The sequence below is a fragment of the Ricinus communis genome, chromosome 5, assembly GCF_019578655.1.
Source record: "Ricinus communis isolate WT05 ecotype wild-type chromosome 5, ASM1957865v1, whole genome shotgun sequence".
In the NCBI taxonomy this organism is placed as follows: domain Eukaryota; kingdom Viridiplantae; phylum Streptophyta; class Magnoliopsida; order Malpighiales; family Euphorbiaceae; genus Ricinus; species Ricinus communis.
This window is the reverse complement of record NC_063260.1, coordinates 19098927-19119970: the sequence shown is the minus strand read 5'-3', so window position 1 is coordinate 19119970 and position 21044 is coordinate 19098927. Positions and strand designations below refer to the sequence as shown.

General features: G+C 31.1%; 1 protein-coding gene across 15 annotated transcripts in view; it reads left to right on the top strand.

Moving 5' to 3' along the window:
• Positions 1-8373, top strand: part of LOC107262535 (FGGY carbohydrate kinase domain-containing protein-like) — a 103205-nt gene extending 94832 nt beyond the window's left edge. For 7 of the 15 annotated variants that reach the window (XM_048374532.1, XM_048374531.1, XM_048374530.1 and 4 more), the window contains 6 exons: positions 16-107; positions 1063-4143; positions 5185-5214; positions 5945-6064; positions 7410-7530; positions 7620-8373. In XM_048374532.1, coding sequence (XP_048230489.1) covers positions 3939-4143; positions 5185-5214; positions 5945-6064; positions 7410-7530; positions 7620-7815 — 672 coding nt within the window. In that variant the 5' untranslated portion in view covers positions 16-107; positions 1063-3938 and the 3' untranslated portion in view covers positions 7816-8373. The other 8 variants (XR_007215970.1, XM_048374538.1, XM_048374536.1 and 5 more) reach the window with 8 other exon arrangements.
• Positions 8374-21044: the final 12671 nt, after the last annotated feature.

The following is a 21044-nucleotide window of genomic DNA, read 5'->3' as shown; positions in this document are numbered from 1 at the left end:
ATGATTCCATTCCAGATGTGAGAAGGAAAAGAAAGCTGGAGTGCTGAGTATGATTCATTCAGACCATTTGCGGCTAAATTTGAATAGTCTAGCCATCTGACTGAGAGGTACGATTTCCCCTTTTCTTGATATTTTCCTTCTCATGCATCAGGTAGGTAGTGAGTTTCAGATTTAGGAGAACTGTGCGGATTTGTTGTGAAAAAGAATTTGTCTTTTAAAACATGTATTTTAACAAAAAATGCACTAAATTCAGTACCGTAAGACTATGATAACTTGCTCTTGAGCTTACTCTTTATGTGTAGCTCGTTCGTGCTCAGTTAGAACCTAGAAAGTGCTACTTTATCTTAGAATTTCCGAGGACGAACTTTTATAAGGCTGGAAGATTGTAACACCAATGAAATCTGGATGTCCTGGACCTCAATATCAATGCTGGTCCGATGGGTCTATGGGTACTTATAGGAAAACTTTATAGTAATTTAAATTTTATCGTTTAGTAGTTTTGTGGTGTTATGTTAGGATTATTTTGATGATAGTTGTTTTTTTAAACATTTTTTATGAGAAAATGATTAAATAATTGGAATTTAATTGTAGTTCTACTTTTTATTTAAGTGTTTTAAATAAATTAAGCATATATGGGGTGTTAGGCATAAAAATTTGGACATTTCTAGACAAAAAATAATAAACCCTTACTTGACTTGTCTTTACATTCTATCTATTGATAAAACAAAAATGACAAACTCTTTGATTCTTTTTTTTTAATAATAATAAAAAAAGAATCAATTCGAATTATATTTATATTATATTCCTATAGGGTTGAATAAAATAAAAAATTTGATTAGTTAAAATGGCACTTTGATCCAATGGTTGACTTATGGCTATTTTTTCTAAGGACTGCCTAATAGATTTTTGTAAACTAGAATTAGAGATCTTCCTTATTTCTTTGAATTGATTTCTAGTTTGATGATTGAATTGAATTGGTTGCGATATAGTATGATGATGATTGTTGTGTTTATTGTGTGGGGATGGGCAATAGATAACCCTAATTTGTCTATTTGTGATTAGATAACCTGAAGTCGCCAAGCGTGGTGCATGGAGCTTATTTATGGAGTGTCATACTGTGAGTAGTATACTATACACATATGTATGTATATGCGTTATCCCCTCCCATTTGCATTAAGCATGCCTTTAAATGCGAATGAGATTGATGCAACTAAGTGATCAATATGATATGTGTGCATGCATTGTGTGAAAAATTGATTTTAATTGCTTAGCGGGATTGAGTTGAATCTCTTAGACGATGGGGCACTCATCAGACCATCTGTATTGAGGGTGCAATCTTGAGGGATAATATTAGTCTATAAGTGCTTTGTTACCCCGACTATTGTTGATTGCTGTTTAACAATATTGATGTGATTATTTGTGCTTATATTATTTTGATGCTAATTGGATAGGGAAAGTAGGGACCTCTAGGTGCCAAGAGGTTCTTGATGGATGACTAGAGGGTTCAAAAGTCCGATATTCAGGGAATCATGGTCCATTAGAGTTTGAAATGAACCTATATATAAAGATGTTTCTATATAGCTTTAAAAATATTTTAAGCATTGAAAAAATAATTAAAAATGTTTTCGAAATAGCGTTGTCATTTTCTATAAGTTTTGAACTTGAGCCTTGTGTCCGATGGTCTTTCAGTAGTCCGCATATGTTTTGAGTTGCACATGTTCATTCATGCATCATACAATTCACATGTCAAATACATCGAGTAACATATTGGTTGTCAGTCTCAGACACAATGATGCGAGTTTAAAACAAAGAGAAAATGAAAAACTATACTAAAATTTATTAGATATTTATTTAGAATAAAGTTTAGTTTTCATTTAATAGGAGGATTAAAGTGAAAATATGGCATCGATAGTAGATATTATAGAGATGCATGGCCTCTTGCATGAGTAAGTTAGAACATACCAATTTAGTTTTAGTTAATATCTCCTTTTGTTTTTAAATTTAACATCTCAAGTAACTATTTATGTCCTAATTTTCTTTTCTCGCTATAATTTCTTGTTGGCTTGAGTTGGGTTTAGTAATTTTGGGCATGTGATATTATGATTGGATTGGAAATTGATGCTTGTAAGATTTGGTCCATGCTTGAATTGGCACAAGCGATGTCGAAGGCTATTTAGAGTTTAAATTGGAGAACTGATGATGAGTTTGAAGCTTTCAACTCTAAGAGTTACATTGTTTGATAATGATTCTTGGGCTAATTATAACTTCTTAATTTTCTTATTTTGTTACTATCTCCGTAATTAGGTTAGTAACTATTCTTTAATTTTATTTATTTGCATGAAGTGAGTAAGGGCTTTGGGTTACTTTAGATGATGATTATTGATTGTGTGCTGTGTTTGATTTTGTGTTTATGGCTTAATTTTTGTATTGTGGCATGAGATGTTAGATTGGTGCTATGCCAAATTATGTGAACTTTAGGTTGGTCCTTCGAAGTGTGAATTTGATTGGAATTTCGGGATTCTGTCCCTTGTGTGACAGTCCACTTGTTTGAGCATTATCTAGAGTTCCACAACTCCAAATGAGGCAAAATTTGAACCTATAGAAACTTTGGTCCGTCCTCTAAAACTATTTATTTTGTGGAAGGCCTAATTCTGCTGTTTTGGAAGTAAAATTGAGTATTAGATTTTCATAGTCAATATGACCTGACAGATTGACGTATCTGCAATGTTTTATTTAGTCCTCCTTGTTCACTTTTTCAAATGGCGCAAGACCAATTAGAAATGAAACTAGACTTAATGTCCTTGTGATGTGGAAAAGATGGTACCGGTAATGCTTCCTAGAATTTCTTGAGACAATTTTGAGTAGAGCCTCAGAAATCTGTCGTAGATGACAGTTTGTTGATTATGTGCAAATAGTAGTTTTAGATGATTAATTGCTTGAGAAAATCAATTTTTTTTATGCCATGTGATTAGTATGTGATATATTTGTTGATACATTGCTGGTGGGAGCTTTGGTTTTGCAATTAAAGGTTGATTTTAATATTTGTTTGCTTATGCCCCGAATTCTGTACTAAGTTTTTTCTTGACAGTCAAATTTGAAAATTAATATGCCAAATTCTTCTACAAATGAATGGTTGATTTTTGGGTATTTTGTTTCCCATCTGTGTAGTTTATGGGTATAAAATGGCACTTTGATCCAATTGGTCGGATCTTGACTTGTGGCTATTTTTCTAGGGACTACCCGGAGAGAATTTTCTAAACTAGATTAAGGATCTTCCTTGTTTCTTGGATTGCTTTCTAGTTTGGAAAATTGCAATTACCCCTTAATTCAATGAATATTTGACAGGCTTCGATACAAGAATTTATGGGATTTAAGCCCTTAGTTTAAGTTGAAAATGGTGCCTGATTCAGTCTGATATAATCTGATTAGATCTTTTATTATTACACTGGTTTTGATATCAATTTCACGATACTTTATTTAAAACTTGCCATCAACATAGATGAAAGTGTTTTTTAGAACTTCTTATGTTAAGACTGATTTCTAGGTTGTGTCACTTATAGATTCTTTCATGGAAACAGGTAAACGATTAGTGAAGGTAAGGCCTTTTCAGGTTATAGTGCCCAATTTTTTTATATTAATCATTGAGGCTTTAAATTCTATATGCTACAGGTCTCCTTTTGCATATCGAAAGGCAAAGGGAATTATTTGAAGCATGAACCCTTTACATTAGTGATAGACAATTGGCTCTTTCATACCTTGCTGCCATGCAGGTTATTGCATACGGTACACACCATATTGTGGAGCATTGGAATGCTCATGGTCACAAATTAAGAAGCATTGCTTTTAATCTTCATGCATTTATTTTTCTGTAATGATATGTTTTATATTATGTTTAAATATATAACTGCATCTCATACTTTCAGTTGATTTGTGTTATCATGAGATTGCTTTATAATGTAGTTGTTTATATTTTCAGCTATGTGTTTCTTAGTCAGCGGAATGATGGCTATACCTCCAGATGTAATTTGTTTTATCACTTCCTGTTCTTTCTTGTATATCTTCTTCCCTTGCAGGTGACATGCTGCTTGCGTGCTGTGGCCTTTCAAGAGACTGTGTTTGTTCAAGAACATGCAGATATTATTGGTACTTATCTTCATAATCTCTTTATACTGTTCACATCTTAAAATTTTTCCCACTGATTTTAAAATTATAATGCATTCTTTTGATCAATGGGTAGCCTTTGTAAAGTTTCATTTCTGCCACTGCAATTTCTTCTCATTATTCTTTTCCCAGTTTGATATAATGTATGGTGAAGTCTCAATGTTGACTAGTTATTAATTATTGTGAACATACGTTGTTAGGAAAGTCTTTCAATCTTGAATTGGTGGCTTGAATAATTTATGAAACCTCAAATTGAACCTTGAATAGTTCATACCAATAAGGTTTTGATGTAGGACGGATTTAGGAAACCTGTTCCATGTTGATTTCTTGAAAAGTAAAGGTTAAGATTGAATTTCATTTCTGATTTAGCAGAAATTCCGATACGAAATAGAGGAATAGAAAAGAAAAGACAAGAAAATTTCTAAAGAGTCAAGATTTAGAAGGTTTAGGAGTCATACCTAAAGAAAATTAAAACACACAATTCTAGACCAACAATTTGCAACAAACATTTGTTAATAAACTTGGAAAACTCTCAATAGTAATTGTTACAAGCGTAGATATGTATAAACTAAACTAATCCTACCACTACTAAATTAAGTTAAACTTTTAATTCGCACTTAAAATAAAATAAAGACTTTTAAAATAAATTTTAACTATTGTTCCAGCAAAACTGGGAATTACATAAATTCTCCTTGCAAAGCTAGAAATTACAGAAATACCCTTTGGGTGTTGAAATTATAAAAATTGGAGCAAAACATTAAATCTCGTGATTCTTTGAATTTTATTTTCTTGATACCAAGTTCATAATGAGTTACAGAGTTAGGAGAACCGTGCAGGTTGGGATTGCAATAAATTTGTCTTTTAGAACATGTATACAATTAAAGAAACATGCACTAAATTCAATATTGTAAGACTATGATAGCTTGCTCTGACTACTTTTGAGAATAATAGTTTTTCTATTATTTTCTCAGTGTTGTGTGCATGTTAACAAACTTAATGCTTACTTGTTCATGACTGGTGCAGGTTGCCCTATTGTACTACCACGAGTATTAGGTACTGTTATTCTCGGTGCTGTTGCCGCAAAATATGCTGGTCTCAATGAGGCCATGATGGCCCTGAATGCGGCCGGTCAGGGATGCATGAGCTCTTGTTTCTAAATCTTCAGTTTAATTCATAACTTTTATGACATATAACTAGGTACAAAACAATAAATGATTTGGGGAGAGGTTTTCAGTGAGTGCAAAACATAATGCAGCTTTTCTTGTTCTGTCTTTGCTGGAATTCCTATTAGTCATTGTTTTCTCTCGGTTCGTCCCATTCCTTCCACCTTCTTCCACTTCTCTAAGAAAAAAAAATGAGAAAAATAGACAAAAGGACTTTGAAGGAAGTATTACTTCAATGACATTGACCTCAATTATGCTACAGAATTTTATAGATCAGTTGTGAATAAATAAATCTAAAGGCCCTTGCTTAAGATCAGGGCTTGAAGTTGATGGTAGAATTGGGCAACCCATGGCAAACTTTACTTTAAAGTTTTGGTGGTCTATGTATTATAGAGAAGAAGTTGCAGAAACTGCCTAAATGAATTTTCACTTGCATTTTATTTCTTATGCCATACTTTAGCACTGCCTGGGTCTAGTCATTTGGTTGAAGGTTTGATTACATTAATAAACCACCTCTGCATAGCCTTAAACTACATTAATTTGCTTTTCTACTCAACACTGCCTTTACTAGTAAAAAAAAAAGATACTTCCTCACTTTCTTATAAATTTTGTCTTTACAGAGCATGATAACAAAACAATATGTCATCGTATGGCTTTAGTCTGTGGTACTTCTACTTGTCATATGGCTGTATCACAGAGCAAGCTGTTCATTTATGGGGTTTGGGAACCTTTTTGGTCAGGTAACATCTAGAATTTCTAATATCAATGTCCTCTCTCCGAAATTATTATAATGTCATGTGCTATCATTTTGGAGTATTGTGAATGTTTGAAATGATTTTTAAGACATGGATGTGCAGACATGCATACATATTATCGTACTTTAATAAAAAGTCAGCATTTATCTGTCCACAGTAATATATTGCTGAACTTAATCTCAAGGCTTTTTTTTGCAATTCCTGCAACAATGATCCCTGAGTACTGGTTTACAGAGGGTGGGCAGAGTGCTACTGGTGCATTATTAGATTACATCATGGAAAACCATGTTGCTTCTCCCCGCCTTGCAAATTGTGCTGCTTCTCAGAGTAGGATATCAGTTTCCAGCATATTTATTTTAACTAAATTATATTTAATGCTTTTTTACGTAATAATGTGGCTTAATTGATCCCATAGTTGTTAAAGGTGCACGAGGCACAGGCCCTAACGTCTCAAACACTAAAAGGTGGGAGATACAGGCACAAGCTTTTTAGTTTAAATTTGTTTTTTTTCCCTTTTCTTTAACTATTTCCATATTTATACAATCTCCAGCATTAATCTCAATATGCAAGTGAACTTATGAAGATCATGCATACCAAATTAAAATAAACCAACTATAATAAAGAAAAAAATTCATGTTGCTTTTGATCAGAAGGGGGGTAAGACGTTGCTGCCAGAATTATTCTACATCACAATACCAGGTTTCTCCTCTATCTCTCTGTCGTCATCTTTCTTTTATGTTTTTTTTTTGACTCTACCTTCTCTATTCTTCACTCCATTTTTACCTTTATTTTTTCTAAACCCAAACAGCTCCTCCTTCCTTTCTTGCTTTTCGTTTGTTAAACTCTTTCACTAGCTCAATCCATAAAATGATGTCCTTGACCTTTTGATTCTGTCTCTGCTGCCCCTCAGTTCTCTGTCCTTTGGCTCTCACAACCTCTTTTTTTTTCTTTCCTCTTCTCTCTACTTTTTTGGAAACCTCACATCCTACATTTACAAGCAGCAAAATAACTTTTCTTTTTTCATGTTGACTTTTAGTTATGCCATGTTAAATTATTGATGCTACCATTATCTTTGTGCCAAGTTAAATTGTTAATTATGCCATGTGTCTAGCATTAAGTTTTTATTTACTCGGTTTTTGTCAAACGTTTGTTACGAATAAGAGATTGTTGATTGTATCAATATGTACATGTGTGTGTAAGTTTTAATTTCTTTCAGAACTTTAATTCTTTATTTTCTTCACTGTTGCACTTCACGTCGCTCAGGCACACCCTTGAGCCCCCGCCTGTAATAACTATGGTTGATCCTGTACCACTTTTCCTTGTCTTCCAGACATATCGCTATTTGAACTACTGAACAATAAATTGAGGACTATAATCGATGACATAAAGGCTCCATTCCTTGATGCTTTAACACAAGATGTACATGTTCTTCCCAACTTCCATGGAAATAGGTATATGATTAGTGATGAAAGGCCTTTTCAGGTTACAGTGCCTAAGTTTTGTTATAGATTTTTGAGCTGTTAACTTCTTCATGCTATAGGTCTCCGGCTGCAGCTCCAAAAACAAAGGGAATTATTTGCGGCATGACCCTTGACATAAGTGATAGACAATTGGCTGTTCTATACCTTGCTACCGTGCAGGGTATGGCATATGGTACACACTATATCAATTTCTATATAGCGTGTACATGTTCTTGCATATGGTTTTTTGTTCTTGAGCTAAATATAACTTTTTAATTTTCTTATTTTGTTTACTATCTCAACTTCTATTTCTAAGGTTAGTACATCTACCTTGTCTTTAAATAATTCCATGATAGGGTTAGTAGCTAATTTTGAATTTTATTAAGTTGCATGGTGGAGTTCCTTCAAAAGTCATGTTGGGTTATTTTACTTCTTTTGTTTGATTCTTGAATTGAATCGTTTGCAATATAGTATGATGATTGTTAATTAGAAATATAAAATTTATAAACTCTAATTTGTTAAAAATGGTATGTGCTTGAAGATTGTAGCTCGAAGAACATAAGATTTGCCTCGGCACATGTTAAGTTGAAGAACTGATCATCAGTTAGAAGCTGATACTTGAAAAGCTAAGTTGTCTATTCTTCAGCTAAATATAACTTTTTTTTTTCTTATTTTGTTAACTATCTCAATTTCTATTTCTGTGTTAGTACTTCTACCTAATCTCTGCCAAACATTACTTTTGAAGTAACTCCACCATGCAACTTAATAAAATTAAAGATTAGCTACTAACCCTATCATGAAATTATTTAGAGTTGAGGTAGAGGTACGGACCTAAGAAATAGAAATTGAGACAGTGAACAAAATATAGTTTGATAATTGTTAATTAAAAATATAAAATTTATTAAACTCTAATTTGTTAAAAATGGTATGTGCTTGAAGATTGGAGCTCGAAGAACATAAGGTTTAACTCGGCACAAGTTAAGTTGAAGAACTGATGATTAGTTAGAAGCTGATACTTGAAAAGATAAGTTCTTTATTCTTGAGCTAAATATAACTTTTTTAATTTTCTTAATTTGTTTAATATCTCAATTTCTATTTCTATGTCAGTACTCCTACCTCATCTCTACCAAACATTACTTTTGAAGTAACTCCACCATGCAACTTAATAAAATTAAAGATTAGCTACTAACCCTATCATGAAATTATTTAGAGTTGAGGTAGAGGTACGGACCTAGGAAATAGAAATTGAGACAGCCAACAAAATATAGTTCGATAATTGTTAATTAGAAATATAAAATTTATTAAACTCTAATTTGTTAAAAATGGTATGTGCTTGAAGATTGGAGCTCGAAGAACATAAGATTTGCCTCGGCACATGTTAAGTTGAAGAACTGATCATCAGTTAGAAGCCGATACTTGAAAAGCTAAGTTGTCTATTCTTGAGCTAAATATAACTTTTTTATTTTCTTATTTTGTTAACTTTCTCAATTTCTATTTCTATGTTAATACTTCAACCTCATCTCTACCAAACATTACTTTTGAAGTAACTCCACCATGCAGCTTAATAAAATTAAAGATTAGCTACTAACCCTATCATGAAATTATTTAGAGTTGAGGTAGAGGTACGGACTTAGGAAATAGAAATTGAGACAGTGAACAAAATATAGTTTGATGATTATTAATTAGAAATAGAAAATTTATAAACTCTAATTTGTATATTTGTGACTAGAGAACCCGGAGTCATTAAGTGCGACGGATGGAGGTTAGCTCTGGAGCGTCTTACTGTGAGTAGTATATTACACATATATGTATGTATATGCTTTTTCTCCTCTCTCCTTTGCAATATGCATGCGTTTAAATGCGAATGAGAATGACCAAACTTAGTGATTAAGATGATATGCCCGCACACATTATGTGAAAAAGTAGATTTTAACTGCATAACTAGATTGAGTTAGAACCTCGTAGGCGATGGGGTAATCATCGGACATAGGCGCATATGCTTGACAATTGATATTAGGCTTAAAGTGCTTTGTTATTGTTATTTTGATCAGTATTGCTAGGTGTTTATTGATGTTGATGTGATTGTCTGTGTTTGCATCTTTATTATAATCTCAATCAGCCGTCAGAAAGAAATGCCGCCACTATCCAAATAGACTGATTGGGTTAGTAGCTAATACTTAATTTTGTTAAGTTGCATGGCAGAGTTACTTCATAGTTCTTGTTGGGTTATTTTAGTTTTTTTGTCTGAATTACTTTTTTTGTTTGATGTTTGAATTGCATTGTTTTTAATATTGTCTGATGATTGTTTAATTAGAAATATAAAATTTACTAAACTCTAATTTGTTAAAAGTGGTATGTGCTTGAAGATTGGAGCTCGAAGAACATAAGATTTGCCTCGACACATGTAAAGTTGATGAACTGATCATCAGTTAGAAGCTGATACTTGAAAAGCTAAGTTGTCTATTCTTCAGCTAAATATAACTTTTTTTTTCTTATTTTGTTAACTATCTCAATTTCTATTTCTATGTCAGTACTTCTACCTAATCTCTACCAAACATTACTTTTGAAGTAACTCCACCATGTAACTTAATAAAATTAAAGATTAGCTACTAACCCTATCATGAAATTATTTAGAGTTGAGGTAGGGGTACGGACCTAGGAAATAGAAATTGAGACAGTGAACAAAATATAGTTTGATGATTGTTAATTAGAAATATAAAATTTATTAAACTCTAATTTGTTAAAAATGGTATGTGTTTGGAGATTGGAGCTCGAAGAACATAAGATTTGCCTCGGCACATGTTAAGTTGATGAACTGATCATTAGTTAGAAGCTGATACTTGAAAAGCTAAGTTGTCTATTCTTCAGCTAAATATAACTTTTTTTTTTCTTATTTTGTTAACTATCTCAATTTCTATTTCTATGTCAGTACTTCTACCTAATCTCTACCAAACATTACTTTTGAAGTAACTCCACCATGCAACTTAATAAAATTAAAGATTAGCTACTAACCCTATCATGAAATTATTTAGAGTTGAGGTAGGGGTACAGACCTAGGAAATAGAAATTGAGACAGTGAACAAAATATAGTTTGATGAATGTTAATTAGAAATATAAAATTTATTAAACTCTAATTTGTTAAAAATGGTATGTGCTTGAAGATTGGAGCTCGAAGAACATAAGGTTTAACTCGGCACATGTTAAGTTGAAGAACTGATCATCAGTTAGAAGCTGATACTTGAAAAGCTAAGTTGTCTATTCTTGAGCTAAATATAACTTTTTTATTTTCTTATTTTGTTAACTTTCTCAATTTCTATTTCTATGTTAGTACTTCTACCTCATCTCTACCAAACATTACTTTTGAAGTAACTCCATCATGCAACTTAATAAAATTAAAGATTAGCTACTAACCCTATCATGAAATTATTTAGAGTTGAGGTAGAGGTACGGACCTAAGAAATAGAAATTGAGACAGTGAACAAAATATAGTTTGATGATTGTTAATTAGAAATAGAAAATTTATAAACTCTAATTTGTATATTTGTGACTAGATAACCCGGAGTCATTAAGTGCGACGGATAGAGGTTAGCTCTGGAGCGTCTTACTGTGAGTAGTGTATTATACATATATGTATGTATATGCTTTTTCTCCTCTGTCCTTTGCAATATGCATGCGTTTAAATGCGAATGAGAATGACCAAACTTAGTCATTAAGATGATATGCGATGCATTATGTGAAAAAGTAGATTTTAACTGCATAACTAGGTTGAGTTAGAACCTGGTAGGTGATGGGGTAATCATCGGACATAGGCACCTATGCTTGACAAGTAATATTTGGCTACAAGTGCTTTGTTATTGTTATTTTGATTAGTGTTGCTTCGTGTTTGTTGATGTTGATGTGATTGTCTGTGTTTGCATATCAGTGGTTAGAAAGAAATGGCGCCACTATCCAAATAGACTGATTGGGTTAGTAGCTAATATTTATTTTTATTAAGTTGCATGGCAGAGTTACTTCAATATTCTTGTTGGGTTGTTTTAATTCTTTTGTTTGAATGACTTTTTTTATTGTATGTTTGGATTGAATTGTTTGTAATATAGTTTGATGGTTGTTAATTTTAAATAGAAAATTTATAAACTCTAATTTATTAAAAATGGTTTGTGCTTGAAGGTTGGACCTCGAAGAACATAAGGTTTGCGTCGCTGTTTCGAAAACTGATTATTAGTTAGAAGCTAATACTTGAAAGGTTAAGTTCTTTATTCTTGAGCTAAGTATAACTTTTTAATTTCCTTATTTTGTTTACTATCTCAACTTCTATTTTTAAGGTTAGTACATCTATCTCGTCTTTAAATAATTCCATGATAGGGTTAGCAGCTGATTTTTAATTTTATTAAGTTGCATGGTGGAGTTCCTTTAAAAGTCATGTTGGGTTATTTTACTACTTTTGTTTGATTCGTGAATTCAATCGTTTGCAATATAGTATGAAGATTGTTAATTAGAAATATAAAATTTTTAAACTCTAATTTGTTAAAAATGGTATGTGCTTGAAGATTGGAGCTCGAAGAACATAAGATTTGCCTCGGCACATATTAAGTTGAAGAACTGATCATCAGTTAGAAGCTGATACTTGAAAAGATAAGTTTTTTTATTGTTGTGCCAAATATAACTTATTTAATTTTCTTAATTTGTTCATTATCTCAATTTCTATTTCTCTGTCAGTACTTCTACCTCATCTTTACCAAACAGTACTTTTGAAGTAACTCCACCATGCAACTTAATAAAATTAAAGATTAGCTACTAACCCTATCATGAAATTATTTAGAGACGAGGTAAAGGTACGAACCTAGGAAATAGAAATTGAGACAGTGAACAAAATATAGTGTGATGATCGTTAATTAGAAATAGAAAATTTATAAACTCTAATTTGTTAAAATGTTATATGCTTGAAGTTTGGAGCTCGAAGAACATAAGGTTTACGTCGGCACAAGTTAAGTTGAAAACCTTATGATCAGTTAGACGCTGATACTTGAAAGGTTAAGTTCTTTATTCTTTAGTTAAATATGACTTTTTGATTTTCTTATTTTGTTTACTATTTCAATATCTATTTCTAAGATTAGTACCTTTACCTCGTCTTTAAATAATTCCATGATAGGGTTAATAGCTAATTTTTAATTTTATTAAGTTGCATGGTGGTGTTCCTTCAAAAGTCATGTTGGGTTATTTTACTTCTTTTGTTTGCTAATTAGAAATAGAAAATCTATAAACTCTAATTTTTGAAAAATGGCATGAGCTTGAAAGTTGGAGCTCGAAGAACATAAGGTTTGCGTCGGCACAAGTTAAGTTGAAGAACTGATGATTAGTTAGAAGCTGATACTTGAAAAGTTAAGTTATTTATTCTTTAGCTAAATATAACTTTTCAATTTCCTTATTATGTTCATTATCTTAATATCTTTTTCTAAGGTTAGTAGCTCTACCTCATCTCTAAATAATTTCATGATAGGGTTAGTAGCTAATCTTTAATGTTATTAAGTTGCATGGTGGAGTCACTTCAAAAGTCATGTTTGGTTTATTTAATATTTTTGTTTGAATAACTTTGTTTGATGTTTTAATTGAATTTTTGTAATATAGTGTAATGATTGTTAATTAGAAATAGAAATTTTATAAACTCTAATTTGTTAAAATGTTATGTGCTTGAAGGTTGGAGCTCGAAGAACATAAGGTTTGCGTCGACATAAGTTAAGTTGAAAAACTTATGATCAGTTAGAAGCTGATACTTGAAAGATTAAGTTCTTTATTCTTTAGCTAAATATGACTTTTTAATTTTCTTATTTTGTTTACTATTTCAATATCTATTTCCAAGATTAGTACCTCTACCTCGTCTTTAAATAATTCCATGATAGGCTTAGTAGCTAATTTTTAATTTTATTAAGTTGCATGCTAGTGTTCCTTCAAAAGTCATGTTCGGTTATTTTACTTCTTTTGTTTGCTAATTAGAAATTGAAAATTTATAAACTCTAATTTCTGAAAAATGGCATGCGCTTAAAAGGTTGGAGCTCGAAGAACATGAGGTTTACATCGGCACTAGTTAAGTTGAAGAACTGATGATTAGTTAGAAGCTGATACTTGAAAAGTTAAGTTATTTATTCTTTAGCTAAATATAACTTTTTAATTTCCTTATTATGTTCACTATCTCAATTTCTATTTCTAAGGTTAGTAGCTCTACCTCATCTCTAAATAATTTCATGATAGAGTTAGTAGCTAATTTTTAATTTTATTAAGTTGCATGGTGGAGTCACTCCAAAAGTCATGTTAGGTTTTTTTAATATTTTTGTTTGAATAACTTCTTTTGTTTGATGTTTGAATTGAATTTTTTTAATATAGTGATGATTATTAATTAGAAATAGAAATTTTATAAACTCTAATTTATTAAAATGTTATGTGCTTGAAGGTTGGAGATCGAAGAACATAAGGTTTGCGTCGGCACAAGTTAAGTTGAAAAACTTATGATCAGTTAGAAGCTGATACTTGAAAAGATAAGTTCTTTATTCTTGAGGTAAATATAGCTTTTTTAATTTTCTTAATTTGTTTAATATCTCAATTTCTATTTCTATGTCAGTACTCCTACCTCATCTCTACCAAACATTACTTTTGAAGTAACTCCACCATGCAACTTAATAAAATTAAAGATTAGCTACTAACCCTATCATGAAATTATTTAGAGTTGAGGTAGAGGTACGGACCTAGGAAATAGAAATTGGGACAGTGAACAAAATATAGTTTGATGATTGTTAATTAGAAATATAAAATTTATTAAACTCTAATTTGTTAAAAATGGTATGTGCTTGAAGATTGGAGCTCGAAGAACATAAGATTTGCCTCGGCACATGTTAAGTTGAAGAACTGATCATCAGTTAGAAGCCGATACTTGAAAAGCTAAGTTGTCTATTCTTGAGCTAAATATAACTTTTTTTATTTTCTTATTTTGTTAACTTTCTCAATTTCTATTTCTATGTTAGTACTTCTACCTCATCTCTACCAAACATTACTTTTGAAGTAACTCCATCATGCAACTTAATAAAATTAAAGATTAGCTACTAACCCTATCATGAAATTATTTAGAGTTGAGGTAGAGGTACGGACCTAGGAAATAGAAATTGAGACAGTGAACAAAATATAGTTTGATGATTGTTAATTAGAAATAGAAAATTTATAAACTTTAATTTGTATATTTGTGACTAGATAACCCGGAGTCATTAAGTGCGACAGATGGAGGTTAGCTCTGGAGCGTCTTACTGTGAGTAGTATATTACACATATATGTATGTATATGCTTTTTCTCCTCTCTCGTTTGCAATATGCATGCGTTTAAATGAGAATGAGAATGACCAAACTTAGTGATTAAGATGATATGCCCGCAGGCATTATGTGATAAAGTAGATTTTAACTGCATAACTAGATTGAGTTAGAACCTTGTAGGCGATCGGGTAATCATCGGACATAGGGGGATATGCTTGACAAGTGATATTAGGCTTAAAGTGATTTGTTATTGTTATTTTGATCAGTATTGCTAGGTGTTTATTGATGTTGATGTGATTGTCCGTGTTTGCATCTTTATTATGATCTCAATCAGCCGTCAGAAAGAAATGCCGCCACTATCCAAATAGACTGATTGGGTTAGTAGCTAATACTTAATTTTGTTAAGTTGCATGGCGGAGTTACTTCATAGTTCTTGTTGGGTTATTTTAGTTTTTTTGTCTGAATTACTTTTTTTGTTTGATGTTTGAATTGCATTGTTTGTAATATTGTCCGATGATTGTTTAATTAGAAATATAAAATTTATTAAACTCTAATTTGTTAAAAGTGGTATGTGCTTGAAGATTGGAGCTCGAAGAACATAAGATTTGTCTCGACACATGTTAAGATGATGAACTGATCATCAGTTAGAAGCCGATACTTGAAAAGCTAAGTAGCTAATTTTTAATTTTATTAAGTTGCATGCTAGGGTTCCTTCAAAAGTCATGTTCGGTTATTTTACTTCTTTTGTTTGCTAATTAGAAATTGAAAATTTATAAACTCTAATTTCTGAGAAATGGCATGCGCTTGAAGGTTGGAGCTCGAAGAACATGACGTTTACGTCGGCACAAGTTAAGTTGAAGAACTGATGATTAGTTAGAAGCTGATACTTGAAAAGTTAAGTTATTTATTCTTTAGCTAAATATAAATTTTTAATTTCCTTATTATGTTCACTATCTCAATTTCTACTTCTAAGGTTAGTAGCTCTACCTCATCTCTAAATAATTTCATGATAGGGTTAGTAGATAATTTTTAATTTTATTAAGTTGCATGGTGGAGTCACTCCAAAACTCATGTTAGGTTTTTTTAATATTTTTGTTTGAATAACTTCTTTTGTTTGATGTTTGAATTGAATTTTTTTAATATAGTGATGATTATTAATTAGAAATAGAAATTTTATAAACTCTAATTTATTAAAATGTTATGTGCTTGAAGGTTGGAGATCGAAGAACATAAGGTTTGCGTCGGCACAAGTTAAGTTGAAAAACTTATGATCAGTTAGAAGCTGATACTTGAAAAGATAAGTTTTTTATTCTTGAGGTAAATATAACTTTTTTAATTTTCTTAATTTGTTTAATATCTCAATTTCTATTTCTATGTCAGTACTCCTACCTCATCTCTACCAAACATTACTTTTGAAGTAACTCCACCATGCAACTTAATAAAATTAAAGATTAGCTACTAACCCTGTCATGAAATTATTTAGAGTTGAGGTAGAGGTACGGACCTAGGAAATAGAAATTGAGACAGCCAATAAAATTTAGTTCGGTGATTGTTAATTAGAAATATAAAATTTATTAAACTCTAATTTGTTAAAAATGGTATGTGCTTGAAGATTGGAGCTCGAAAAACATAAGATTTGCCTCAGCACATGTTAAGTTGACGAACTGATCATCAGTTAGAAGCCAATACTTGAAAAGCTAAGTTGTCTATTCTTGAGCTAAATATAACTTTTTTTATTTTTTTATTTTGTTAACTTTCTGAATTTCTATTTCTATGTTAGTACTTCTATCTCATCTCTACCAAACATTACTTTTGAAGTAACTCCACCATGCAACTTAATAAAATTAAAGATTAGCTACTAACCCTATCATGAAATTATTTAGAGTTGAGGTAGAGGTACGGACCTAGGAAATAGAAATTGGGATAGTGAACAAAATATAGTTTGATGATTGTTAATTAGAAATATAAAATTTATTAAACTCTAATTTGTTAAAAATGGTATGTGCTTGAAGATTGGAGCTCGAAGAACATAAGATTTGCCTCGGCACATGTTAAGTTGAAGAACTTATCATCAGTTAGAAGCCGATACTTGAAAAGCTAAGTTGTCTATTCTTGAGCTAAATATAACTTTTTTTATTTTCTTATTTTGTTAACTTTCTCAATTTCTATTTCTATGTTAGTACTTCTACCTCATCTCTACCAAACATTACTTTTGAAGTAACTCCATCATGCAACTTAATAAAATTAAAGATTAGCTACTAACCCTATCATGAAATTATTTAGAGTTGAGGTAGAGGTACGGACCTAGGAAATAGAAATTGAGACAGTGAACAAAATATAGTTTGATGATTGTTAATTAGAAATAGAAAATTTATAAACTTTAATTTGTATATTTGTGACTAGATAACCCGGAGTCATTAAGTGCGACGGATGGAGGTTAGCTCTGGAGCGTCTTACTGTGAGTAGTATATTACACATATATGTATGTATATGCTTTTTCTGCTCTCTCCTTTGCAATATGCATGCGTTTAAATAAGAATGAGAATGACCAAACTTAGTGATTAAGATGATATGCCCGCAGGCATTATGTGAAAAATTAGATTTTAACTGCATAACTAGATTGAGTTAGAACCTCGTAGGCGATGGGGTAATCATCGGACATAGGCGCATATGCTTGACAAGTAATATTAGGCTTAAAGTGATTTGTTATTGTTATTTTGATCAGTATTGCTAGGTGTTTATTGATGTTGATGTGATTGTCCGTGTTTGCATCTTTATTATGATCTCAATCAGCCGTCAGAAAGAAATTCCGCCACTATCCAAATAGACTGATTGGGTTAGTAGCTAATACTTAATTTTGTTAAGTTGCATGGCGGAGTTACTTCATAGTTCTTGTTGGGTTATTTTAGTTTTTTTGTCTGAATTACTTTTTTTGTTTGATGTTTGAATTGCATTGTTTGTAATATTGTCCGATGATTGTTTAATTAGAAATATAAAATTTATTAAACTCTAATTTGTTAAAAGTGGTACGTGGTTGAAGATTGGAGCTCGAAAAACATAAGATTTGCCTCGACACATGTTAAGATGATGAACTGATAATCAGTTAGAAGCTGATACTTGAAAAGCTAAGTAGCTAATTTTTAATTTTATTAAGTTGCATGCTAGGGTTCCTTCAAAAGTCATGTTCGGTTATTTTCCTTCTTTTGTTTGCTAATTAGAAATTGAAAATTTATAAACTCTAATTTCTGTAAAATGGCATGCGCTTGAAGGTTGGAGCTTGAAGAACATGAGGTTTACGTTGGCACAAGTTAAGTTGAAGAACTGATGATTAGTTAGAAGCCGATACTTGGAAAGTTAAGTTATTTATTATTTAGCTAAATATAACTTTTTAATATCCTTATTATGTTCACTATCTCAATATCTATTTCTAAGGTTAGTAGCTCTACCTCATCTCTAAATAATTTCATGATAGAGTTAGTAGCTAATTTTTAATTTTATTAAGTTGCATGGTGGAGTCACTCCAAAAGTCATGTTAGGTTTTTTTAATATTTTTTTTTGAATAACTTATTTTATTTGATGTTTGAATTGAATTTTTATAATATAGTGTGATGATTATTAATTAGAAATAGAAATTTTATAAACTCTAATTTATTAAAATGTTATGTGCTTAAAGGTTGGAGATCGAAGAACATAAGGTTTGCGTCGGCACAAGTTAAGTTGAAAAACTTATGATCAGTTAGAAGCTGATACTTGAAAAGATAAGTTCTTTATTCTTGAGGTAAATATAACTTTTTTAATTTTTTTAATTTGTTTAATATCTCAATTTCTATTTCTATGTCAGTACTCCTACCTCATCTCTACCAAACATTACTTTTGAAGTAACTCCACCATGCAACTTAATAAAATTAAAGATTAGCTACTAACCCTGTCATGAAATTATTTAGAGTTGAGGTAGAGGTACGGACCTAGGAAATAGAAATTGAGACAGCCAACAAAATTTAGTTCGGTGATTGTTAATTAGAAATATAAAATTTATTAAACTCTAATTTGTTAAAAATGGTATGTGCTTGAAGATTGGAGCTCGAAGAACATAAGATTTGCCTCGGCACATGTTAAGTTGAAGAACTGATCATCAGTTAGAAGCCGATACTTGAAAAGCTAAGTTGTCTATTCTTGAGCTAAATATAACTTTTTTTATTTTCTTATTTTGTTAACTTTCTCAATTTCTATTTCTATGTTAGTACTTCTACCTCATCTCTACCAAACATTACTTTTGAAGTAACTCCACCATGCAACTTAATAAAATTAAAGATTAGCTACTAACCCTATCATGAAATTATTTAGAGTTGAGGTAGAGGTACGGACCTAGGAAATAGAAATTGGGAGAGGGAACAAAATATAGTTTGATGATTGTTAATTAGAAATATAAAATTTATTAAACTCTAATTTGTTAAAAATGGTATGTGCTTGAAGATTGGAGCTCGAAGAACATAAGATTTGCCTCGGCAGATGTTAAGTTGAAGAACTGATCATCAGTTAGAAGCCGATACTTGAAAAGCTAAGTTGTCTATTCTTGAGCTAAATATAACTTTTTTCATTTTCTTATTTTGTTAACTTTCTCAATTTCTATTTCTATGTTAGTACTTCTACCTAATCTCTACCAAACATTACTTTTGAAGTAACTCCACCATGCAACTTAATAAAATTAAAGATTAGCTACTAACCCTATCATGAAATTATTTAGAGTTGAGGTAGAGGTACGGACCTAGGAAATAGAAATTGAGACAGTGAACACAATATAGTTTGATGATTGTTAATTAGAAATAGAAAATTTATAAACTTTAATTTGTATATTTGTCACTAGATAACCCGGAGTCATTAAGTGCGACGGATGGAGGTTAGCTCTGGAGCGTCTTACTGTGAGTAGTATTTTACACATATATTTTTTGATGTTTGAATTGAATTTTTATGATATAGTGTGATGATTATTAATTAGAAATAGAAATTTTATAAACTCTAATTTATTAAAATGTTATGTGCTTGAAGGTTGGAGCTCGAAGAATATAAGGTTTGCGTCGGCACAAGTTAAGTTGAAAAACTTATGATCAGTTAGAAGCTGATACTTGAAAAGATAAGTTCTTTATTCTTGAGCTAAATATAACTTTTTTTATTTTCTTATTTTGTTAACTTTCTCAATTTCTATTTCTATGTTAGTATTTGTACCTCATCTCTACCAAACATTACTTTTGAAGTAACTCCACCATGCAACTTAATAAAATTAAAGATTAGCTACTAACCCTGTCATGAAATTATTTAGAGTTGAGGTAGAGGTACGGACCTAGGAAATAGAAATTGGGACAGTGAACAAAATATAGTTTGATGATTGTTAATTAGAAATATAAAATTTATTAAACTCTAATTTGTTAAAAATGGTATGTGCTTGAAGATTGGAGCTCGAAGAACATAAGATTTGCCTCGGCACATGTTAAGTTGACGAACTGAACATCAATTAGAAGCCGATACTTGAAAAGCTAAGTTGTCTATTCTTGAGCTAAATGTTAACTTTTTGAATTTCTATTTCTATGTTAGTACTTCTACCTCATCTCTACCAAACATTACTTTTGAAGTAACTCCACCATGCAACTTAATAAAATTAAAGATTAGCTACTAACCCTATCATGAAATTATTTAGAGTTGAGTTAGAGGTACGGACCTAGAAAATAGAAATTGGGAGAGTGAACAAAATATAGTTTGATGATTGTTAATTAGAAATATAAAATTTATTAAACTCTAATTTGTTAAAAGTGGTATGTGCTTGAAGATTGGAGCTCGAAGAACATAAGATTTGCCTCGACACATGTTAAGATGATGAACTGATCATCAGTTAGAAGCCGATACTTGAAAAGCTAAGTAGCTAATTTTTAATTTTATTAAGTTGCATGCTAGGGTTCATTCAAAAGTCATGTTCGGTTATTTTACTTCTTTTGTTTGCTAATTAGAAATTGAAAATTTATAAACTCTAATTTCTGAAAAATGGCTTGCGCTTGAAGGTTGGAGCTCGAAGAACATGAGGTTTACGTCGGCACAAGTTAAGTTGAAGAACTGATGATTAGTTAGAAGCTGATACTTGAAAAGTTAAGTTATTTATTCTTTAGCTAAATATAACTTTTTAATTTCCTTATTATGTTCACTATCTCAATTTCTACTTCTAAG